The sequence below is a fragment of the Ambystoma mexicanum genome, chromosome 7q (genome assembly GCF_040938575.1).
Source record: "Ambystoma mexicanum isolate Mex_15411 chromosome 7q, UKY_AmexF1_1, whole genome shotgun sequence".
In the NCBI taxonomy this organism is placed as follows: Eukaryota; Metazoa; Chordata; class Amphibia; order Caudata; family Ambystomatidae; genus Ambystoma; species Ambystoma mexicanum.
In genome coordinates, this window is record NC_090941.1 from 659,494,181 (window position 1) to 659,520,625 (window position 26,445).

General features: G+C 47.4%; 1 protein-coding gene across 2 annotated transcripts in view; it reads right to left on the reverse strand.

The window, feature by feature from the left end:
- PAN3 (poly(A) specific ribonuclease subunit PAN3) overlaps positions 1-26,445 on the reverse strand; it is a 2,094,753-nt gene that overhangs the window by 1,223,811 nt on the left and 844,497 nt on the right. For both annotated transcript variants that reach the window (XM_069640299.1, XM_069640298.1), the window contains one exon: positions 22,972-23,122. In XM_069640299.1, coding sequence (XP_069496400.1) covers positions 22,972-23,122 — 151 coding nt within the window. The remainder of the gene's footprint in view (positions 1-22,971; positions 23,123-26,445) is intronic.

Consider the following 26,445-nt stretch of genomic DNA (forward strand, 5'->3'; position numbering starts at 1 on the left):
GCCCCAAGGATACTGTGAGCCCCCCCAGTATCTTCAACCGAATATTGCATACATACATTCAAGTGACCAGTACCATTAATCAGTACGTTGATTATTTGCTGGTGTTTAGTGACAGTGAGAAGCAGAGCCCAAAGGACTAACACCCTCCTGTAACTACTAGCGTACAACGAGTACAAGGTAAATAAGGCGAAGCTGCAATATTGCCTCCGAGAAGTGCTCTATTTGGGTCAGTTGATATCTGTTCATGGGAAGATAATTATACCCGATCGTGCCGCTTTAGTGCGCAACAATACCCATCCCAAAACTGTCGGATGCAGAAATGTCTAGGGTTGTGTAATTACTGCAGGGCATGGATTCTAGACGATCCGGCGTACACTAGGCCCCTGTTACAAGACCTTAAAGAGGCTCAAAAGAATGACCATAAGATTGCATGGATGGAGGACATGCTCACCAACTTCTTGAACGCCCTAAAGGAAGTGATCTGCACTGCACGGGGGCTGGCTACCCCTGATTACACAAGAGTTTTATCTATTTTTACCACTGAAATGACAAATTGATGACTGCAGTACTGACACAGAAGAGCACGATGGGCCACAAGTCATTGGCATACTACAGCAGACTGCTGGATTGTGATGGAGGGCCAGTACCCATGTGAACAAGCGCTTGCTGCAGCTACACTTGCAATGGAGAAAAGCTCCACAATTGACATGGGGTACTCCGTGACACTGTACATGTAGCATGCAGTGTTTGCCATTTTGGAGTGTTCCAAACCAACTTTCACAATGCAGCAGGCGTCCGTCCATGAGATCATTCTGTCCAGCCCAAACATTCATATTTTGAGTTAACTGTAAATCCTGGCACCCTTTGACAGAGCAGCGTACTGAGGAAGACCTTGCATCACATGATTGTGTAACATTTCAGGGGGGGGGGGGGGGAGGATGAGCCATCCCGAAGACAAGAGATGGGGGGTGGTTTTCGTTGATGGGTTACCAACAAGAGACCAGAGCACAGGTGTGAGGCATATTGGGGTGGCAGTAGTACACCTAGTGGACGGGGTCTATGAGGTATTGGTGGTGGAAAAGAGATTAACCATTAACTATTTGGCCCAAGCAGCAGTACTTCTAGTACTCATTGAGGCGCTTCTTGCATCTCAAGGGTGTTGCGTCACTGTCTATTCTGATTTGGCTTATGTCACCACCACAGTGCACGTAGTGCTAGCATGGTGAAAGAGGAGGGGATTTAGGAGGGCTGACTGGTCCCTGGTACACCATATAGCACTGTTATAAACTAATTGACGCACTATCCCAACCATCCGTGACAGCAGGGGTTAAATGCACCGCCCACACTAACGATACAGACAACGTCTCACTCAGTAACGCTGCAGTGTAGGTAGAGGCCAAGCAAGCAGCTTATTTACTGGTGTCGAGTGTTTTTGAGTATGCAGTGGTAGCGCAGAGAAGGGAACAACTGCCAAACTACTACAATTCCTTACTGATTTCACATCTAATTGAACTGCAGGAATGAGTCCCACAGGAGGAGACGGACTTGTGATTGAAAAGGGGATTCAAGTAGTCCCGTACAGATTTACTGTGGCAACAAGAAACATCAGGCAAAACAGTTATGCCACAATAGCATTTGACCAGCTTTGACCAGCTGCATCATCCATCTTATGTGTCAAAACAGCATATCGCTGCAGATAAACAGGACTGGTTTGTCTCAAATCTGCAGAAAGCAGTAACTAAAATGATAGTTAACTGTATAACGTGTCAGACCTACAGTGCTGGTATTACCCTAGGAACAATCCGAGGTACGCTACCCCGCCCTACTGGGCCATTCCGCGAGTTACAGATCAACTATGCAAACATGGGCGAAAGGTGTAATGGATCCCGCTACCAGATTGCTGTGTGTCCTCACGGTGGGTGGAGACTGGCCCTTGTGCACACCCTGATACAAAATGTGCTGCCACAGGTCTTTCCTCGATGGAGCATGTGTGAAGTTTTAAGGTCCGACAATGGCACATACTTTTCATTGAGCTCTTCAAAGAGATTGTCATGACCACTGTGAGGGGGCACAAGTTGTGCCACAAGGAGGCTCCCACCAAAACCCTGAACGCCTTAAAACCACTGCAAAAGGGCTCCTGGAGCCAGTCCTGGCACCTTTGGTACCAGGCTCATTTGTAGGAAGGAAGGGCTGTTCAAACTAGGTCCCATTTATGTACATGGGCCTTTAAATCCAACATGGAAGCACCCACACAATCTAGTTCTAAGAACCAAGCCATGCGGTTTAGTGTTTTGGGTGTGGCAGGCCTGGAACTACTTTCCCTGGTACTACTTTACCTGGGCTATATAAACCACACCCTGACCGCAGAACACGCTTCACGTTATTCTGCAACCTGCAGCGTGACGCTCACCGTCTCCAGCTCCTGGTCTTCAGCATCTTCCTGTAATCCTGCAAGAAAAAGAACAAGATTATTCTGCCTTACCTGAGAAAACACCATCCAGCACTCAGCATCTCAACTGGGCTGCAATCTGTGGAAACCGAGAGAAGAACAAACATTACTCACCTGTGAGTACTAGCTTAAGGACTTCCGGCGAACCGCTACCAGAGCTGCTGTTCGAACATTGCGACCTGCAATAACGAGAAAGGGAAAAACAATATTAGAATGTGCGCTTCCAAAACATCGAATTCCATCAGTCTTACCTGAATTCCATCGCGATACGCCACGCTTCCATCCGGAGCACCAAAAGCAACATCTTCAAAGGAGAAGACACATATTCAGGTTCGCTTTCAATATTAAATAACCACACAGCGCTGTACTTCCCTTAACGGATTCTGGGGGCCTGTTTTTCATCGCGCTCTCATCCACTTGCAACACCACAGCGGCCTGTGAAGGGGAAGAAGAAAACCCTGGTTAGCTTTAAAAGACAAAGGCGCTGCACTTCAAGCTTTCTTTTACCTAGAAAACGTGCCTCTCCATCCAGCACGCCAGCATCAAGACCTTCGCACCTGAAAAGGAGATAAAGACATTAACGAATTCCCACCATGAACAGAACAAAGACTTACAATTAACAAACCTACCTTTCCTACCGGCAGATTCGGGGTCACAGCAGTACTGGGCCCAGGAAGGCGTACTGCATCAGTGAAGCAACTCGCAAATAAACGGCAAGCGCCCCTTCACAAGAAACGCAGGATGGATAGCTCACCCTACAAATAACTAAGATTCATTATTCAGCACTGGGCAACTACGCATCCAGGGTTCCAGATCTCAGAGCCTTCCAGATGCCCCCGGGGATATCAGGTGAGCGTAACAGAGATCATTGTGGGCACTAAGCATCGAATGTGTACAATTTACCATCCCCCAGGCCAACGGGATTGTAGAGAGGATAAATGGTCCAAGGATAAATGGAGGATAAAAGAGCAAGTGGTCTAAGCTTTGCAGCACCTTAAAGACAAATTGGGTGCACTGCTTAACTCCCACTCTATTTAGCATGCAAATGCATCCCTGTAAGGATCATTATTTACTACCCCACGAGGTGGTAACGGGGCGACGCATGCACATGCCCCTATCCCCAATCATGAGAGCATCGGATGCTCACAGGGCTGCATCTTTTAGGGGACGAATTTCATAGCTACTTGTGTGCCTCAACCAAAGTCATAAAATGTTTCTCTCAACAGATGGCACCGTCAAGGACTAAAGAGACAACCAGCGCTGCATCGGAGACTCCACGCACATCGCCTCCTCTCCAGCTTTTCTCTGGCGACCATGTCTTTGTAAAGAACTAGTGGAGCGAGCCTAACGGCCCCTTGGAGGTCTTCTATGCTACCCCACTTGTGGTAAAAGTTTGTGAATTACAGTACTGAGTGCATTTATCTGATGTTTGCAAATCACCCCAGGCCACACTCCCACACCCAAACACAGTAAAGTACTAAACAGTACAGGTTAAGTGCCTGCCAGTAAAAAAACTTCTCCTGGTAAAAATTCTATAGAAGCATGTGTAGCTGTAGTGACTGCTGTTTTCTTTCTAGTGTGTTTTTGAATTTATTTTTTCAAAGTTCTACGAGCCTACCTCTGATATACATAAAAACACTGCCACGCATTGTTTGTACTGAGCTCTCTCACTTTCCACTGTTTCCCTTTCTATTGTGTGTGTCTCAGCCATTTACCTCGCAATTTATGTACATGGGTCCAACAACTCAATTTATAAAAAACAATGTTCTCATTATCAGAAAGACTTGTAATACTAGATTTTCCCCCACGTACATATGTGTAATGCATTTGGTAACTGGTATATTTGCTATTTCTATGTTTGGATTAGGAATATATTTAGGGTGTAATTTTATATGGGGTGGTCATAAAAAGGGGGGCTAAGAAACAACTATTACTAATAGAACTTTTACTAATGGCTCTATAGGTTCTTTAATATTTTCTGTTACTTGGCATTTATATACCGCCTTATGTATCATTGGTATGATTTCAAAGCGCTGGTAGGTTGAATGCCCTCGGGAACCGCAGTTCAGTCAGAAGAGAGAGAGTGTGGTATGGTGCGTGGGCGCACGGGATGTGTGTGCAGCTGGTGTGGTTGTTGCATGAAAGCTGCTTCTTAGCGGTAGGTGTGGTGCTGAGGAAATCAGTTGGATGTGTTCAGTCTGGCAGGTGGACACCCAGACTGAGTTCTGGCTGCGTTAGGCCCGAAGAGACGCTTAAACTAGCCGGAATGTGCTCAGCTAGCTGTGTTTTATTAGGATGAAGTGGAGTTTGTGGGGTCATGTTAATTATGAGAACAGCTAGACCGAATGTGTCACAGTACAGCTGTGTTCTAGTTGAATGATGGTGTATAGGGGAGAGTAAGCGTAGTAGTTTGATATGGTGATTATCAGTGAAGCACCTGTGATAAAGCACAAGAGCAGGACAGGGGGCGTACATTTAGGCACAATTTCTAAGTTCATCAATACCACAGCACATTTTCTAGATTCAACTTTAGTACAGTGACTATACTACAGAGACGCTATTAGGCACACTTTCTAGATTCAACTATACCACAGTTACGCTATTAGGAACACTGTCTAGATTCAACTTTAGCACAGTGACGCCATTAGGCACTTTTACATGACAATAACAATGTTGCAAATGTGATTGAACCGAATAATACCGCAACCACAGTCCACAATATATAACTTAATGCATCTGCTAATGATCCACGTGTCACCCAGCAACCTAAGGGGAATTTTGCAGTGTGTTTTCTAACATAATAGCAAATGATAACCTATTTTCTAGTGTTTCACATTTTAGAGGCCTGAAACCTTTTAAACGACAAGCTAGAAGGGCCAAGTATGATCATTACCAAGGACTTGGGTTAGATAAAATAGAAGATGTGCACCATCCAGAGTTAAGTAATAGTTTGTATGCAGACATGGGGAAAACCAAAGTAAATGGAAGTTATGTGTGTTCCTTGATTCCACACATGCTGGAGGCCCCCATGGTATTACTGCCACAGGATATTCTGATTGTGGAGGCTTAATGTTTACTCCATCTGACATTGTGCAGGCTGCAAAGCACTTTCCAGGCCCGAAGCGTGCAACTCAAAATAATGGACCATGACCAACAGCAATCTGTCCAAAACCCCAAAAGTAGGCAGTGCCTGCAAAGAACCTATCTAAAATTGTAAGGCATGAGGTTTGTGGCAAGCAGATGGCAAGAAACTACAATGAGCAGTATAGAATGGGACTGGTAGGATTTGGAGAAAAAGTGATCAAATAAGTGAACACAGTATGCAGCAGTTACTGGAATGAGCAAATGGCAAAACTCACTTGGATTGAGGCAATGGAAACACCAGGGTAAGTTCAAAAGCAGGCAGATTACCAACTGTGTTTTTGCATAGAAGGGAACGTCTTTGTGGGGATCAACAGTAGGTGCAACAAAACATTATACATCCCTGATCAAGAAAGGGATAGCAGCCATGATGGACAACTACTGGGTATGGCCAGCAGGCATTCCTGCACCTCCCACCATCAATAAGGGGCACCTGCACGCTGGCCTTACTACACTGAGCACTCCAGGTGGTCCCTGAAGAACATTTGATAGTGGGTCCAGGTGGCTTGTCGGCCCCAACATCTGCACCAGTGTCTGACATCCCCACCACAGTGCCATGGAAGAAGCCCATATTCCGTAGCTTGCCAGAAAAGGAGAAAAAAGAAATTGCGGAGAAGGTCGATCTATCTATCGCAAGACTCTTCCAAATTAGTTAAAGAAACACCAGATCAATAACAACTTGACAGCAACGAACACACACTTTTTGCCTCATCACTTTCCAGGAGTGCAGACTGCCACGAATGCCAAATGGCTGCAAATTGTGCAGTTGGAGGTGATCCAACTAGCCAATGACACTGAACAGGTCCTCAAGGCGATCAAGAAGGAAATGCGTGCAATCCCGCTGATGTTGCAGAATCGGTACTTGTTGGGTTGGACCTCCTCACGGCTATGGAGGGAGGGGTCTGCAAGAAGATTGGCGATTCATGTTGAACCTATGTACCTCCGAATGATGCAGAGATTAGGTCCCTTACCAACATAATAGGGGCACTGCATGTCCTCTGCATTGGATCTACGGGATTACTGCACATCAGGAAATTGTGAATCCGAAAATATTGCAAAATCCTGCTGCGCAGTAGCACAGATTACGGTCGCCGCCATCCCATGTACCCTAGCTCTCCCCCTTTTCACCTTTTCAGCAGCATACACAGTGTGCCGCCGACTCTCTATCCCTGCAGTGTCAGTTCGCTCCCACTAACGTGGGTCGGAGCTGACACTGCAGGGTCCCCGTTTCTTGCTCCCCCCCCTTTTTCTTTTTTGGCCCCCGCTTCCAATGGCACGGAAGCGAGGGACACCCACGCACCCTCCAAAGGCCATAATTCCGAACAAGAGAAGCGGGAGACACACCCGTGTTAGGAGAAATCCCACTTCTGTGCTAATTCCCTTCAACCTTAGAGAGCCCCAGCTCTTTTGCTGGACTTTAGGACTTTTTAATTTTAACACTAGAGTGAGTGAGCCCTTTTTTTCACTCTCTCATGTGTTTTGACCAGATTTGGATTATGTGTTCCTTTGTTTTTGGAGTCTGAAACTCCATAGGCATCTACCTTTTGTATGGTGACACACCGCACCTTCAAATCCTTTAGAATTCCTCATAAGGTTTAAATATCTTTTCTTGGGTGAACTACTGTTCCCAAGAATAGTAAAGTGAAATGGACTTTACTTACCTTTTCTCTTTGTAAGCCCAGCACACAACATCTTATGTGGAGATGGTGGGGCATTACTTAGTGGCCCTTTGCCTACCTACTCATGTTACTTTTTTCAGGTTACCCTCACTACTTTTAATGGATGGTGGCTTTAATTTTCCGACCATAGTGCTTTTCTACCGCTGGCTGAATCCTCTGCTGCAGTATAGCAACCCTGGGTGAACATTTGTCAAAATGGCCCAGATCATCTTTTTTCAACATTTTCTGTTTGTGAGGTCTGTCTTGGGTTTTACTCTGCGCGCCAAGCAAGGTTTGAGCTCTTTGTTCCTTTTGCTTTTGGCGGGCTTCAGTACTGAAACCCACACCTCTGGCTCCAGTGTGTCTGGAAGGGCATGAAGCGAGAGAGGTTCCCGAAACTCCCATGTCCTTTGTCTTTAGGAATGCCTGAATGCACCCAGTGCCGATAAGTTGGCTGGCTGTCCTTTTAGGACAGCCACCCTGTTTGAGTAACAGATAGGCGGTGCATGAATGGGAGAAACCGGCTTAAAAGGTGAGGGTTTTGGAACCCGAAGACAGTCGACCACTGGGAAGAACAACCCGATGAAGAAACCGCAAACCAAACTTGCAGCATCCTCCTGGACCTTTGAATTGCCTGGTGAAGCCCTGCTGCTGTGCTGAACCTCTTTTCGAATCGACAAGAGACGCTCCAGAAGGGACCAACTAAGCCCGAGATTAACTCCACTGGACCATCTTCCCCGACTGACCTACACTTTTTTGCCGCTGCAGGAACCGAGTGCCAGGGGTTGAGAAAACTGTAGTCGAGTGCAACATCTGATCTGGCCAGAAGCTCCAGGAGTCTCCCCAGGACCCTCCAGAAGCATGACGACCAGAGCTTGAATTAAGGAAGCCCAACCGGTATCCAAGATGGGCAGTAGTGCCGTTTACCGAGCACTGAAACCACAAAGTGCTGATGATCCGAAAAGAGCCCGTATCTGCCGCCGATCTTCGAATTGCTGTTCAGGAGTCCTCCAGACATCCTCCCTCTTGTTCCGATAACTGAGGCCCAGTAACCCAGGATCTGCATCAGTGCAACCAGATATAAGCCAGCTGGACCACTCTTCTTCTAACCAAAGGTATTGTTCTGACTTAGGGTACTTACCTAATTGTCTGTAGCTTTGCTCTTCAGTTGAGACTTGCAGTAGCTGCTTTGCTAGAGTTGATTTCAGCTAGTCTAAGTCTACCAGCTTGTGACCCTAAAGTGATATTTCTGCAACAAACTCTCTAACTTTGTGCAAGACTTTGCTATCTAAAAAGTGCCTCATCTCCATAGATTGTGCTCCGATTGAATTTGGCTGTCCTGGCTCCCTGCAGACTATTCTAGTCCATTTGACTTTGATACTTACTGTCCTTCATAGGTGATAACCTTTCCCAGAAATAAGTTAAAAACCAAGTTATCTAGACTTCATTGGAAGATTTAAAGTGCTCACATGCTCTGAGAACCCGTTTTAACCTTTTTCCTTCCCTTAAACTTTCCTTTCTACAAACCACAGAATCTACAAAGCGTACTAATGATAGATGCCATTACTGTCCTAGTTAGTGAAATCACCTCAGGGAGTAGGAAGTGTGTAAGAAGCATCTCTAAAGAGTATCTACTAGCTTTGTGTTGATTCTGGAAAAGTATTTTAAAGTGTACTTGATTTTACATATATTGCTTATTTAAAAACTTTGGTTAAATATTCATAACAAAGACCTTGGGAATAAGTGTTACTTGGCTACGTGTATTTGTGGATTGCATTGCTACAGCTCTAATTTACCCCCTCCTAAGATAAGCCTGGCTGCTTAGTCACACTTCCAACTTGTGTAGTGCAGTCCTATACCAAATGGTAGGTTACCTAATACCAAGAGGTCAAGGGTTGTGTAGTCTCCCATGGAGCTACTAACATCAATTCTTGTCTAACACCCTGATGCTCCCCATGTTCAGCATTATGGGCTTTGATTTTTTTTAAATTTTATTTTGTACACATGCCGAATGTGCAGTAATTGCACAATCAGCTTATTCTGTTATTTTTTGGGGCATACCCTTGGCACTCGCATGCATTCAGTAGCTGGAATACCAGAGACTGATTGTTTCAATAACCTTTTTTCCACGGTGCCGTCCTGGATGGGGGCCATCGTGTTGTGAAGATGCTTGTTCCGGTGATCATGTTCGTGATCTTCTGCAGCTACCAGCTTGGACTACGATGCTGTGCTAAAGCAGTGCAATGATTATAGTTTCAATTGGGGTACAGGAGGCCCCTTTTGGTACAAAAGATGGTGCAGATCAGACTGACGACCCAGACAAGCCACGCATGGTTGCAATAGAGCAACATCTTCACCCCACAGGTACCACCACAGTTCCCCCACCTGACCCCGAGAACTACACAGAACACTGGGTAAATTTAGCAGGGGATGGAGATACATGACATGTACCCCTGAGCAATATGCACAGACAAGGGAAAGTTTACAGTCCATATGTAAGGCATGGGTACCAAAAGGAAAGGCCACCTCCATACTTGGAAGCTGAAAGCTTGGAAAGGGAAAGAAGGGGTGAGACGGAATGGGGGCCCATCCAAGGGAGTTTGTTAATGTAGGGGGAAATTATCAAAATTTCAAAAGTATTTCAGACAGGGGGGGGGGGGTGTGGGGAAGGGAGGACGATCGTCCCTGGCCTCCAACGCTGTCGGATGAGGCAGAGGCTTGGAAGTGTGCAGTAGGGAGTCAGGGAGGGACAGGGGAGGTGGTGGCATGGGCCATAATGTGGAGAGGATGGGTGATGTTTTTTGTTCTAGCGAACATGGGGAACCAAATGCCATCTTAGATAGTAGTAGCAGCAGCCATTTTGGAATCGAGGCTGCAGCCCCGAGCCACACACAGACATAGGTGCATGCATGCAGGAATAGTGTGTAGCTTGGGCAATGGTGAGAAAGGCCAGAGCTGCAGAGATTCATAGACCCTTCATGGTTTCATGTTGCCAACAATACGCCCTGCAAGGCCACAAGGGAGGAGAGAGCTCTGCAAAAAAGCGATCCCAAGAGAGGGAAGGCAGACGCCTCCGACCTTCCCAGTCCCGCGTCCACGTAATAGCACCCAAAAGCCCCTGTGCCAAGACCTGAATCATTCCAAGGTACCAGTCAATCCCAGACCACCAACCATAAAACTGTTAGACCCCCAATCGAAATGTAAAGATCAGAAAGCAGGGACCAGTTGCCTTCACTATAGGCCACGTGATTTGTGCTGTGAGGTGCTGGGACGGGTAAAACATGGCTAAAATGAGGGTGGAGCGCTTTGGATGGGCACCAACGTGTCTGGAATAGAGTTAGTGTGTGCGATGCAATAACCTTGAAGTATCCTCTTAGCCCTTGTCTGCAGTACCAGGTGCACATCAGATTAAAGACAGAGCCTGCATTGTTTTTCTTTGCCTAATAACCAAGTGTAGCTTCATGTCTGATGACACACAAGGCGGAGCCCACATGGAAGAAGATGGACAGAAGGGTCTGGGACCAACGGCTTGGCATCCCCTATGGAGCAGGTAGCCTATGTATAGGGTTGCACCACCCAGCCACTTTGATTTGTACATTATGTAATTTACGTCAAGGATGATGCTGTGTACATTCATAAAGCGTTGTTCATACTAATTTTGCCAGAACATTCCGTGGCAGCAGGGTACTTTGCTGGCATATTTATATTTTTATGGAAATAAAACTTTGATCTTCTTGCAAGAGGTGTGCTGGGCCTTTTTCCCCTAGTGGGTTGTATTTTTTCTGGTGTGAGCATTGACCGGTTTCTCTACAGTACATTCAAAAAATAAAATAAGAGTACAACCAAAAAAAGGAAGTGCTCAAAATAAACCAACAAAAGTTGTGAAACAGACTGAATCATGTATGCTCTAGTGGAACGCAATTAACTCCTTTTTGTTCCACTGTCAATACATTGTGTGTGGATTAAATTCATAATGAAATAAAGTGACTATGTCGAGACCCAAGCAAAGGGTATACTGCCTAGACCGAAGTATACCACAAAGAAATCAAGCACTAATATGAACCATTGTAGCAACAGAAGCACTTTGTCTCCGATTTTAAAAGGTTCAAATGATTTCTTCTGCACGAAGGATGGCCTTGACAGAAATGGGCTTTCTCAGACTAACCCAAAGGCTACCTTCATATATTTCGGTCAGAGTGCATAAAGAGATGGTTAATTGGTATAGCGTTGTATCGGCACAGGGCCTAGAGTCCCATGAAGAACTAAAAAGCAATACAGGCATTTAATGTAGTACTACATTGGAGGAAAAAGGAAACAATAATTGACCAAGTAGACTTTAAGCTTGGACTGACATTTTCATCAAAGGTTATGCTGTTAGGCTAGAAATATACACACGTCTTCCAGTTGTAAAAAAATAGGCAGGTCAATCACAATCTTATGTTGGGTCATTGTTTCCCCAAGTCTAGCGCACCCCCTGAAGGAGGTTGGCATTTGGCCAAACCAGAAGAGCCAAGGCGGAACTAGTTACTTAACTGTAAGGACAAAGTTACTTACCTGTAACTATTGTTCTCCAGCATGGGTCTGGCATGGATTCACATGCTCATGAATATTCCCGGTCAGGCCGGGAATCCTCGGTAAAAGAAAAAACTGTTTCACTTACAAACTGTATTTCTCCTCTAAACCAATGACTGAGCACTGGGTCATACTGCCCCCAGCCAATGACTGCCCTCTCCCTAAGCCCCACATCTGGCAGCCATCTTCAGATTTGGTAAGCACGTAAAGTGGCAGCATGACCAAGAATAGCCACAATGGGGACAGCAGGAGGGTTCGCATGTGAATCCATACCAGACCCATGCTGGAGAAGAATAGTTACGGGTAAGTATGGGGTCTGGCATGGATTCACATGCTCATGAATAACGAATACATAGCAGTACATTACACAACCACAGGATCCACAGAAGCAATTACTCTTTCCTCCGGAACTGTCATGATTTGCCGTTTCAGCCCCTTCTTGACTACGTGGTCCATAAGGCATTGCTACAGTCCCTCTAAGGCACACTCAACATGGGCCGACGTTGGTGCGCGAGTACCGCGCTAGTGTTTCCAGGAGTTCGCCAGTCCCTTGAAAAAGGACACGCCCCCGGGGCGCTTCGCGTCTCAACGCTAGACTTCCGAACTTCGGCAAGTGTGCTCGTACTTTCCTGTGCTCTTACCTTCTGTCCAGGATCCTAGAGCTTCTCTTTCCTAGTCTCCTTCAGCGCTCCCTTATCGAGGGCCTTCGCCCGTAGCGCTCGATCGCTTCTTCCATTGATTCTCCTGGTTCCTTCCTGGTCTACTTCCTTCAGGGACCTTAGTTACTTGTGCTCCCTCCTGCAATTGAACGCAGACTCCCTCGATCAGAATAATCTACACGCTGGCGACGGAGGATACACGCCCGTGTCTTTACAAGTCCCAAGCTGTCCGGAAAAAGGAAAAGTACCAGTCCAAGACATCGAAAGACAAGCAGGTGAGATTTCACGCAAAGTGTGACAGGAACAGGCTCACCTTCAAGCGAACAGGTTGCATAGCGCTGCTTGGCCGACCTTGGACTCCCATGTCGACGCAGTAGAATCTTGTGAAGGAGTGCGTCGACCTCCATGTAGCAGCCTTGAAGCTGTCCAGCAGGGGCACACCAGACAGGAACGCCGTCGTCGCAGCAATCGCTCTGGTGGAATGGATTCTCGGACGGCCGAGCAGCGGTCGGGTTGCCAACCGGTGACAGTGTGTGATATAGCCAGATTGCCACCTAGAGATGGAAACCTTGGACAAGGCCATGCCATGGTTCACAGAACCAAAGTTCACAAACAGTTGAGGTGTCTTCCAGAAACTCTTTGTGCATGCCACACGGAACTTCAGAGCACGAGCCACATCCAGCGAGTGCAAAGTCCTTTCATACGGCGACAAAGGTTGCAGAAAGAACACAGGTAACACCAAAGGCTTGTTGAGGTGGAATTCCGACGGAACCTTTGGCATGAAGGAGGGATGCGTCAGCAGCACCACTGTTGTGTCATGAAAAGTCAGATAAGGCTGTTTGCAGGATAGAGCCTGGGTCTCACCTACCTTCCTGGCAGAGGTGATGGCCATGAGGAAAGCCGTTTTCAATGAGAGGAACCCGAGAAGGGCCTGATGCATAGGCTCGAATGGGGCTCCCTCCCATGAGCCTTGTCAAAACCATGTTGAGTTTGCACGGCGGGGCAGGCGCCTTCACTGGCGGGAACAATCAAAAAACAGTCCTTTGAGGAACTCCTTGACTAGACGGTGGGACCAAAGAGAAGACTGTCCTGGTGACCTGGGGTCGCGGGAGATAGCTGCCAGATGCACCTTAATAGAGGCGTGCGCCAGCCCCGCCTGGGCCAAGAACAAGGAAGGAAGAATCTGGAGGGCTATGACCCTCAGAGGATTGATCTTCTGCATGTGGCACCACGCCGCAAAACACTTGCACTTGTGCCCGTAGCACTTAAGAGTAGACAACGCTATGGCCCTGGCAAGGACCTCCCTGCAGTCCACCGGCAACTCGTACCCTCTGAATTCTACAGCTACAGGAGCCAAGTCTTCAGGTTCAGCGACCCTGGCTCATGATGCAGGATTGTGCCTCCTTCTCTGGTGAGCAGATCCACAACCACTGGCAGCTTGACTGGGGGTGAATGACAGGCTGAGAAGACCCAGGTACCAAATCTGAGTCGGCCACGCCGTGGCGGCGAGGATCATCTTACATCAGCACCTTTTGAGTTGATTGATGACTTGCAGCAGGAGAGGCACCTGAGGGAACACATACAGGAACAGGCCATCCCACGGGAAGGCGAATTCGTCGCTGTCGCAAACAGATCGATCTGGGGTCTGCCCCACTTGATGAAGAGGCGGTCCACTTGATCTTGTTGAAGTTCACACTCGTGGCAGGAGCGCAGCTCCCTGCTGAGGGAGTTGGGGATTGTGTTCTTGAAACCCACCAGGTGAAAAGGGATAAGGAACATGCTCTTGGACGACGACCCAGTGCCACAATTCCTGTGCCTCTCTGAAGAGCGTTGGGGATCTGGTGTACCCCCGCTTTCTGATGTAGAATATTGTGGTGGTATTGTCCGTGAAGACCCTCACCACTTTGCCCTTGAGGGACAGAAGGCACGACTTGAGGGTCCAGAACAGTGCCCACAGCTCCAGGACATTGATGCGGAGATCCCTCTCCTCCGGCAGACACAGGCCTCTGGCATGGAGAGGTCTGGTGTGGGCTCACCAGCCCTCCCGGGAAGCGTTTGTGGTGACTGTCGCCTGGTAAGGGGGGCTTTGAAAACCTGTGCCCCCGGGATTGTTGGAGCGCACGCCCCACCACCTTATCGCTCGACAGAACTCCTCATCGAGAGCAATCTGGTCAGCAAAGCTTCCCGACACCTGAATCCACCAAGCTTCCAGGAATTCCTGAACGGGTCACATCCGCAACCTGCAGAGCCGGATCAGGTAGCTGTACGACAACATCATGCTAAGCAGTGACATGATGGTCCGCACTGTGGTGTTCTTCAGTGGCAACAGCCGTTGCACCTTGCCCAGCAGGGCCACTATCCTCTCTTCCGAGGGAGCTGCCAGGCAGGAGACCGTGTTGAGCCTGGCCCATAGGAACAGCGCGTTCTGCGGTGGTATCAAGCAGGACTTTGGATAGTTGATAGAGAATCCCAGATCCGTCAGCAGCCGGCCAGACATCTCCGTGTGTTCGACGACTACTTCCCTTGATTTAGCCCGGATGAGCCAGTCGAGGTAAGGGTAGACTTGTATCTCCTGTAGACGCAGATGGGCAGCCACTGGTGCCAGGCACTTCGTTAAAACCCTGGGTGTTGACTTCAGTCCGGAGGGGAGGGCCTTGAATCGGTAGTGCCTTCCCTGGAATACTACGAAGTGTAGGAACTTCTTATGCTTCTCGTGAACAGGGACGTTAAAGTATGCGTCCTCCAGATCCAATGAGGTGATGAAGTCTCCTTCCTCCAGTTGGCCGAGCACATGCTGCAAAGTGACCATCCTGAGTTTTTGGGACTTGGGGTATTTGTTGAGACACTGCAGGGATATAATGGGCTTCAAGCCCCCGGCCTTTACCAAGAAGTATCTGGAGTGGACTCCGGAGTCCCGGAGTCACTTTGGAACCAGCTCTATCGCCCCTTTTCTAATCATGGGCCATACTTCCTGCTGGTTGAGGGGTGTGCTGCTCCTGCCGGGCCACAATAGGTATCCGCAGACGCTTCTGCTGGAACTCTAAAGAGTAAAAAGACAGAAATTGTGGGCAATATTACGAGCATGGGGTTGCCTGGGAGACCTGCTACAGGCGATGGAAGCACTTCACAATAACACAACCATGTGTGTTCCGCTAAATAACAAAGGAGAAATGTCGACACAAATTGAGACCAAAAGAGGGGTTAAGCAAGGCTGTCCCTTAGCCGCCACACTATTTAAACTAAACAGGCCCTAAGCAGCATCAAACGTCATCCGCTCAAAATAAACAATTAAGCGATTCAGGTAGTGGCCTATGCGGATGACTCGGTCGTAATTGATCAGACACAGATTGGGTTACAGCACTCTCTCAAACAACTACAAAAATACATGGTAGCCAATGACCTAGCTATCAACACAGATAAATCCAAAACAATGTCATTCAGCCATAAATTGGGAAACAGGGGAAAGACGTTCAAGTGGAGAGTTGGGCAGGAACAATTGCAATCAGTGGAAGCCATACGATACCTTGGAATCCTCTTTAACTGGTCAATTGCAGAAAAGCAGTGGGAACTGGAATGGAACGGTGTCAAAAAGTAAAAATTCTGGCAGCACAGGGCTCGATACTGCACGTAAGATACAGGAAATGTTCTTGGATTCCTTTGTGAACATTCTATCTGCAAAAGGCAGAACCAGCTCTCACCTATGGCTGAGAAGCCACTTCAAAACTGGCAAGGGAGACTTGGAACGCCTTGGAAAGCAAATTTTGGAAGATGACTGGGGCTGCCCGGTTCTTTTCGATCAGAGCGGAATTAGGTCTAAAATCCATACATTCCATTATATTATATTATGGATATCCCTACTAAGAAAGATTTCTGTGACCGAACTAAAAATCGCATACAGGATCTTAAGAGCAAAGTGTCCAGGAAGAGACGCAGAACTTCTTAACACATGGAAAGTAAAATGTAACAAACATCTTGTCTGGTTGTAGTCGTCCATAGAAGAAGTTACTTACCAACTGGTAACGTTCTTTCGATTGGATGTTCCTCCAACGTATTACACATTTTTGACATGTAATGTCCACAGCTGTGTACTTTGGAAAGCTTTTTGGCAGGGGGCGTCCTGCGTCGATGTCCCTCGAAGGCCTCCGTCGAGGGCGAAGTCACCGGATGTCATAAATAGGACGGACGGCGTCCGTAGCCTCAGTTTATGTTTTTTCCTCCATAACGTGCGGCCCCAATCCAATGCCAACTGGACTACACATAGCCTTGCGGAAACGTAAGCTGCAATCGCATAGGAAATTCTCCAGAAGGGCAGGCTGGGAGGGCGTTGTGGAATATGTTGGAGGAACATCCAATCGAAAGAACGTTACCAGTTGATAAGTAACTTGTTCTTCGAATGGATTGTGTCCTCCAACCTATTCCACATCTCTGACAGACTCCCAAAGCAGTACCAGAAAATGGAGGGGGTGAGGGGAAGAATTTAGAGTACCCATTCAGATGGCAGGATAAAGAACCGCCTTCCCAAAGGCCATATCTCGACCATGGGTCGTATCCAGGGAATAATGTTTAACAAAGGTGTGGATAGAAGCCCATGTGGCTGCATCACAAATATTCCCAATAGGAACTCCCCATTGTAGGGCTGTGGAAGTAGCCACGCCCCAAGTGGAATAAGCTCGCAACCCTTCAGGAGGGTCCTTACCCGCCAATCGGTAACATTCAGTAATAGTGAGGATAATCCACATGGACAAGGTCTGTTTGGTAACAGCCCGGCCCAATCAGTGTCCCGCATATCCCACAAACAGTTGATCGTCCACTCTGACCCTGTACATCCTAGAAATATAATAGCTCAGAGCCCTCCTAGGATCCAACCTATGGAGGCGCTCCTCTTCCTTACCAGGATGAGGAGGATAGAAAGAAGGAAGAACCACTTTCTGGCTCAAATGAAATTCATAAACTACCTTAGGTACAAAAGAAGGATGTACCCTCAGTACAACCCTGTCCTTGTGGAACACAGTAAAGGGTGGTGTCGATGAAAGTGCCTGCAATTCACTCACTCTGTGAGCGGAAGTAGCCGCAACCAAGAACACAGTCTTGAAGGACAATAATCTCAAAGAACAAGAGTGCAAACTTTCAAACGGAGCACCCATTATAAATTTCAAAACCAAATTCAAATCCCAAACCGGCACCTGGAAATAAGACGGCGGGAACACATTAGTCAGTCCTTTAAGAAATTGAGAAATCAACGGAATCTTAAAGTAAGAGCATTCTTCAGACCGATTAAATATAGACATCGCCGCCAGGTAACCTTTAATGGTACCTACTTGAAGGCCCCCGTGGGCCAAAGAAAGAAAGACAAAACCATAGGAATGGAACTCTGAAAAGGATCAACATTTTGTCCTCTGCACCAGTCACAAAACTTACGCCAACGGTACAGGGATTTTGTCGCTGGCCTTCTGGCCGAAAGCAACACCTCCATCACATCATCTGGGAGGTCCCAATCCTTATATCTCAACCTTCCTGATACCAAGCGTGAAGGTTGAGAGTCCTGACCTCTGGATAGAGAAACTCCCCCCCCCCCCCCCCCCCTCTCGCGAGAGCAGATCCTCTCGGTAGGGAAGACGGCGTGGAGGGCAGATGGACATTTCTAGAAGATCTGGGTACCACGCTCTCCTGTCCCAATCCGGAGCAATGAGGATCATGTGGGATCCAAACCTCCGTAACTATTGAGGAATGACGGGGACTGAAGGAAACGCATACAGCAGTGGGAATGACCAATCCACTACAAATGCGTCTCGTAAGTCTCCTTTCGGAGGAAATTCCCTTGAGCAGAACCTCTCGCACTTCCGGTTGGTACTGGTGGCAAAGAGATCCACTTGTGGGGTTCCCCAAAGGGCAAAGATCTCCAGAAGGACTTCCTGAGCCAACTCCCATTCGTGCAAGATCGTGCTCTGCCTGCTCAGAGCGTCCGCCGCCGCATTTTCGTCTCCGGCCAGATGAACTGCCGAGAGCGAAATTGCCTGCTGGATGGCCCAGAACAAGAACAGCATTGCCTCTCTGCACAACGGGAGTGACGCTACCACCCCCCCTTTTTTGTTAAGGTAATGCATGGCCTCTTTGTTGTCTGTCATGATCAGGATAGTCTTCCCCTGCACAGATGGCAGAAAAGCCTTCAGGGCTAGCCTGATGGCCCTCAGCTCTAACAGGTTCATGTGGAGTCTGGACAAGTCGCCCGCATGAGCGCCCCATCCTGTGAGGAAAGCATCCGTCACTACAGTCACCTCCGGCCAAGGTTGCCAAAACGGCTCCCCCCCGTTGGCCCACCACAGAAGATCCTGGGAGACCTGTAATCTGAACGGATCCGACTTCTTGCCTGAGAAATGCGACCACTGCATCTTGAGAACCCATTGCAGGGATCTCATCCTCAGTCTGGCCTCTGGCACCAGAACAATGCAGGCAACCATGAGGCCGAGCAACCCTAAGAATTCGAAAGCCGGGAGAGACTGGGCATGTTGAAACTTGTCCACCATCTGCACAATGTGATGAGCCCATACCTTGGGAGGCGAGCACCTACCCAAGGACGTGTCCAACACAGCCCCGATGTACTGGAGCTGGCAGGATGGGAAGGTGTCAGAAGCGAGTTCTTATAATTGAGAGAGAAGCCCAGCCTGTGGAGGGAGCGGCAGGTTCAACCGAGGTGATGCACTACTTGCTCGGGAGAATGTGCACGGATCAGCCAGTCGTCCAGGTAGGGGTAAACTTGAATCCCCCCCTCGCCTGAGATCCGCTGCCACCACCACCATTAGCTTGGTGAAGTCCCTCTGGGGGGCGGTCAATCCTAATGGCAGTACCCAAAACTGAAAGTGCGAGTCACCAGCCGCAAACCTCAGGTACTGTCTGTGCTTGGGATGAATCGGCACATGAAAGTAAGCATCCTGTAGGTCCAGAGACACCAACCAATCCTGAAGTTGAAGGGCCCGGAGGACTTGAGAAAGAGTGACCATCTTGAACTTGTCCTTCCTGAGAAGTTTGTTCAACCAACGCAAGTCCAGGATGGGTCTCAATCCCCTGTCTTTCTTTGGGATCAAAAAATAAGGGGGAACACCATCACTTGTTCCTCTCCGCTACAGGCACCAGTTCTATAGCACCTTTCTCTAGCAGGGTCAAGATTTCCTGCACAAGGAGCGGATCCTGAAGCTTCAAAAGAGCTTCCCTGGTGGATTGTCATGAGGCCGCTTTAGGAAGCGAAGGCAGTAGCTGTGGGCGATTGTATCCAGCACCCACGCATCCAAAGTAATGGCTCGCCATTCTTCGAGATGCTGAGACAGTCTGCCCCCAACCGGCAAACCATGGGACATGGCCTCATGACTGTTTTGGAGCTGCTGCGGCAGCGCCTTAAGGCAAAGAGGCAGCTGCCTGAGTGGCTTTGGCACCTCTATTTCCCTGACCACCACGGGTACTTTTACGTTGACCCCTTTGACTGGCGGCCCTCTTATTCTACCAAAGGAGGAGTAGTAACAAAAAGAACCTCCCCTCCACTGCTGTCCCCTAGGACGAAAAGGCAGAGGTTGACGCACAGCTTCACTCGAAGATTTGACAGCAGCTTTTGAGGTCTGCAACCTCTCAAGGCTCTCGTCAGCCTTACTGCCAAACAAATGTGCGCGATCAAATGGCATGTTCAGAAGACGGCTTTGCACATCCAGAGCAAAACCCGACTTCCGCAACCACGCAAATCTGCGTCGAATGGTGCCCGCAGCCATCGACTGGCTAACACCGTCGGCCGTGTCCAAACCCGACTGAAGGGATTCACACATGCCATCCTTGCCATCTTGCACGACAGCAAGGAACCCATCCCTTTCTTCCCCTTCGGGAATATGCTCAGCCGCTAAAGAAACAATTCCACAGTGTGTGTGAAAACCTTGCCAAAGCACAAGTGGAGATGGCACACTTCAACACCATACTCCCTGCAGAAAACACCTTGCGTGCCCAACCGTCGAAGCGCTTGCCGTCCCCATCAGGATGGATGGTAGGGAACGCCGCCTGCCTCGTGGTGGCCGTAGCCGCCTGAACCACCAAACTCTTGGGAGTGGGGTAAGACGAAAGGTAGCTGGGATCGCTACCTAAAGGGCAGTATTTTTGGTTAACGATTTGTTAACAGCCGGAAGAGATTCCCGGGACTGGCAAGAAGCCGCCACCCTTTTCTGTAATGTCAGATGAAACGGTAACACCGGGTCAGAGGACGGCCCTTGATCTAAAATGTCTGTTAGATCTTGCACAAAATCTTCAGGGGGACTGGACCAGCCCAGATACTCCGGAACCCTAGCCATGAGAATCCTGTAAGACGACTCAGCATGCGCCCCAGGCTCAGGCCTGCTAAATTCCATTGCTGGAGAAGTGTCCAAACCACTGGCATGAAGCGTTTGCCTCAACTCCAGAAAAGACAGAAGCCACATCAGGTTCAACAGGGTCCATATCAAAGTCTGACCTTTCCTCCTCCTCATAAATGTCATCCCGAGGGAGGGAAAAACCCTTCCTCGGGACAGAAGAGGGTCTTGAGTCCACCACAGGCCTCAGACGTATAAGGAGAGCCTTCCTTGGAGGATCCACAGTATCAGGGATCTTTAATGGTAAATTTCAGGCAAAAAGCCCCAAAGGCGTCGAGGGCGCAGAAGGCTTCAGCGTTGAGAGCGCCGCTGGCTTAGGTGTCCACAACGGCGCTGAGGGCTGGAATGAAGGCAAAGCTTCGACGTAGTTATCTGATGGACACGGCGCCGAAGGAGTCAACGCCGACCTTGAGCCCTTACGCGGTTTCTGAAGTCTCGCTGGAGACGAGGACCGAGACCAGGAAGCACGTCTCTTGAGACTGTCCTAAGCCTCGTCCGAACGGGACCTCGAAGGTTCCCGATGAGCGTTGCATTGAGGAACCGAGCCTGAAGGCGCGCGAGCCAGGGTACGAGACCGTTCCTTGCCGGCTTCATCAAGGCATGGATGGAACTGTGCCCTGCGATTGAAAAATCGATAACATCTGCTCTCAAAAGGCAGCCCATTCCTCCGGAGTCGAGGACTTTGTCGGGCAAGCCACTTTCCTTGTGGCTCCATCCTCAGAGGACGACGCGCAAGGCAACCGGTGACAGCGCTTCCTAAAATGCCGAGACGAGGACGAATGGTGGCAGCCACTCTGGGACCGAGAACCCCGGGACTCCTCCCGACGCAGAGAGTCACCCCCCGAATCGTCGGTAGGCATCCCCTTGCACTTCGATTTACAGGACTTACTGGGTTTAGAACCCCTACCTACCTGAAGCTTCTCCTTTCACTCCCGCAAGGCCTTGGCAGTCAGCGACTGGCATTTGGAAAAGTCATCGGTGTTGTGACTCTCACCCAAGCACCACAAACAAATGCGATGCGGGTCGGGAATTGACATTTTTGACTTGCAGTCCCGGCAAGTTTTGAAGCCAGATCACGGAGTCGGAGGGGTTGAAGAAGACATTCACAAGTAATACACGAGGCGTGGCGAGTCTTCGAAGCAAACACGTCTGCGGAAAAAACGGAGCTGAAGCTACGGGCGCCATGCGTGCTATTTATAACATCTGGTGACGTCGCCCTCGACTGAGGCCTTCAAGGGACATCCTCTGCCGAAAAAGTTTCCGAAGTACACAGCTGTGGAGATTAAATGTGAAAGATGTGGAATACGTTGGAGGACACAATCCATTTGAAGATCTAATTGCTAATCCCGATGGAGAAAAAGAAAAACTGAGAAGAGCAGGCTGGTTTCACGCGCTTGAAATAAAAGCTCAATATAAAACACCATTCCAGATCATCTATAAAAAAAATCCCGAGTAGACATCATAGAGAACAGTTACGTATAAGGCTAAATATCTATCCAACTAATGAATATCTACACTCAAAGGGAAAACGAGGTAGCAACAACTGGGTCTGTCGATTCTGTAACGGTCTTGGAAACGGAGACTGCAAAACATTTGTTGACAGTGTGTCCTGCAGTAAAGGAGGAAAGATCTTTTTGGTGACATGTTAAAGAGGCTGGATCCTTGTCTGCAGGTGATTGGTTGTTACTATTTCTTGGTGGTGGGAGGACAGCATTAGTATGTGCAGGAATTGACTTTTTGGACAAAATATGAAGTGGGCTGTCAGTAAACGGCTAAACAGATGGCCAGTATGGACTCATTGATTAGGAAACCATACGCAAATTGTTTTGTGTGTCAAATTTAATTGTATGGGTTGGTTAGACAATGGGACTATTAATTGGACTCTACTTTGTTCCTTTCTCCAGTAGTTCATATGGCTAAGTGAAATGGAAAATGGTTAAAAGCGTATAAAGTTTGTAATAAACTAAAGCACAGTAAAATAAAAAATAGAATATTCTGTATAGGCAGTTAAAATATCTGGAATTTTCTGAAAATGGAAAACAGCAGAGTAACCCAACAATCAGCCATTTAGAAATGTATCAATTTCAGACTAATATATTCAAATGACTACAAACCTGGAACTAAACCAGCTCCTGCAGGGCCTCCTAAGGGTGGATGTGAAAACAAGGCTTGAGAAAAGGCAGACAGATTGGTTTGGGACAGGTTACTCAGTCTCGAGGTGGATCCTGCCTTCGGAATAAATTCACTTGCCGTAGGATTTGGTGCCTATGCAAAAAAATTAAAAAGGTGAACATTTTTAAAAGCGGATATATAATTAAAACTAACTTCCAACTAGCACAACAGGATCGGGTTTTAGTCTACTTCCAACATACATTTTTAACCACATTTTTTACTTTTCCTTTACTGTGAAAGTGTGTGTATGGGGTGAAAGTGTGTGTATGGGGTGAAAGTGTGTGTATGGGGTGAAAGTGTGTGTATGGGGTGAAAGTGTGTGTATGGGGTGAAAGTGTGTGTGGGTGAATGTGTGTGTGTGTAAGTGTCTAAGTGTGTCTAAGTGTGTCTAAGTGTGCGCAAAAGTGTGTGTGTGCAAAAGTGTGTGTGCGCAAAAGTGTGTGTGCGAGCAAAAGTGTGCGTGTGTGTGGGAGCAAACGTGTGCGTCTGTGGGCGAAAGTGTGTACGTGGCGCAGGGTGGCCCACCTCCTCCTTCACTCAACCCCTTCCCCTTCCAATATTTCCCTATTCCAACCCACCATCTACCATTAGGTGGTCAAAATAAATGCAGGAAAAAACAATGTATTCGACCAGTTCAAGTTTGACCAAAAGAGATGAAACCAGGACTGGTACTTCAAGGGGAGCATATGTAAGTGAAAAAACCCATCAATGCATACACCAAACTACAAATACCTTCATGTTTAAATCTCCTTATTAAACTATTACGATACGTATGTAGTGCAAACAACATTAACACCATGAAAAGCTTCCAAGAATGCACTGTACCTATTTTAACGTAAATAATTAAAGAGCTGTAAAATCTCTAAAGGGCTAGAATTCTGCAGAAAACCTCATCAGAATGGCTTCTTGGCCAAACAGCTAGTAACGTATGATCACAAGCAAACACCGACATGCAACATCTCTGTGCTCCTTTGGTATTTTCTGTGATATATGTGAAGCAATGGTTTGTAACCCATGCAGTCACGTTTCCCATCTTCACAGATTTCATGTTAAAAGAGATTATCATGCAATTCAATGGAGTTGTAGGTAGTGAATGAAGGCTGTAGTTGAATGAAGTTAGACACTACCCCAAATGCCGTCAGGCATAGTAATTGTAGCGCCTGCCTCCTACAGCTATCTTGCCCTCCCTTTCCCCTCTCTCACCTTTGTTTTATCTTAGCACTTACTCTTATCATCGTCCCTTGACCTTTTAAGAGCTTGACTGTCCCCCCTTTTTTTCCCTCCTCGTCTTCCCCTCCCACTCCCTGCCAGCACTACCTTGATCAGTTGCTGACCCTTTAAGATAGTCAATTGTTATGTTCCTCTCCTCTTCCCTTCCCTTCTCCCCTCCCCCGCCACCCCCTCCTCTTGTCACTCTTGTACTGCAATAAATTTCATCAGGCATAGTAATGTTACTGCTAGTCTTGTTCTCCTTTTTTCCTCTCCTCTCCCTTATTGTTTGTTCCATGCACTTGCACTATCTGTTATGATTTGATAGTTATTCTCACATTCTGATTGGTTTAAAGGACCTGTAAGAATGTAACTATTTTCCCATGTTCCCTCCCACCTTGAAGCGCTTTGAAGCACATTGTGCATAGGCGCTATACAAATAAACAATCAAAAAATCAAAAACAATCAAACACAAATGACCCCATTTTGAATTTTCAAGGTGTCCTTTCAGAAATGTCCCGGTGTTACTGCTTTTCCCGATATGCTGGGGTTTCACATCTGAGACTCTTTAACGAAGTGCATTATGAAAACCGGTTACAAAGGTGTTCACATAAATCGTCATTTTGCATGGCTGCAGGCCAAGGATTGTATTGAACCAACTTGGTAATTGCAGTTATGTGGATTTCTTTAAGGAATAGTGTGGTAACTTTAGCCAGAAAGTATTTATTTCCTACCTTTTTCCATATGTTAACTGTGAACAAATTCCATTTTACCAAAATAAATTGTAATCCGTGGCATTTTGGTATGCCTATTTGGAAGTGGTGGTGACGTGGGAGCAGGGTGGCATGTAAAAAGATCTATACTCAAAGGCGTGTCTCTGAAATGTGTTACATACTTAAGTAACAGAATATGCAACTGAGTCCAAGGCCAACTAAATGATGCTGACAGATATGTGGGGCCTTATCTGGTTGTAGACTGAGCAATTTACGTATCCAAAGTAAACTGGAAATACATTGTCCTTATAACGCAATACACAGGCCGAGAAGCATGCATATGGCTAAGGGGGCACAAATACAAGTTGCAAGCTACTTGGCCAACGATATACAAGTTATTTACAATGCCATTCTATACCATTTCTTACACGCGAACAGCCAACTAGAAGTAGCCGAAAGCTAGTAGTGAGGCCATATTTTGCACCATGATGTAGGTTACTTTATACATTTGAAGAATACTGATTTCATTTGGCAAGGTGCAAACATTTACACTTGCCTATAATTTGTATCAATATGGTGATTGTATTTGAATTACTAAAGAGGACATTTTGAGGGCTGCACAGCAATGCCCTCGAGTTCGAAATGTGGTCTAAGAGTCCAGAGTAGTAAACTGTCATGACAACATATTTTCTCATTTCCCTTTTTAAAAGAATTGTAGACAAAAAATGCAAAAACGGATACATTTACCACACTGCAGAATAGTACAATACTTATTTTCTCAAATCCAACTGCTAAGGAAAGCTTAGAACATACATGTGAATTAATTTCTAGAAGTAATTATCAAATAATAACATTCCAATTGCATAAGGAAGCAACAGTGAACGCAAACTACAAACGACCCAAAACAATGTTCTCAGAGCTACACTCGACATTGGCAAATGGGACCATATCTCGGATGCTAGGAAAGCAGCTCATTGGCTCCCAGTTAAGGACATGATCGACTTCAAAATACTGTCCCTTACCCACCGATGTCTTGCGAATGATGCACCGGGCTACAGAGCGGATAAACAAAACAAAAAAAAAAAAACACGCTCCGGCAAGATCTACCTACACACATTGCCCTGTCACACCTAGGGTCAAGTGCTCAAAAGCTGGGGGATACAGCTTCCCAGTCCGTGCACGGACACTTTGGAACACGCTACCCCCAACACTTGAGACCTCCTCCTACAGCGCCTTCAGAAAGCAGATTAAAACCTCGTTCTTTAATTGACATTACACCCCCCGCCCCTTCCTTATTACGTCTGCTGTGGAGCGTGGAGGAAACTTTTGTTGCCAGTATTTTCTATACTCCTTCCACAGCCATCCTTGACGGACACTTCTATTCTAAATGGAGCATTTACCTATAGGGGCCCTTTGGACTTGGAGACGGCTGAAGCATGGTTGTAAACAACGTTGGGTCCCCACAAGTACGTCATATCTTTCTTTAGGGGTCTG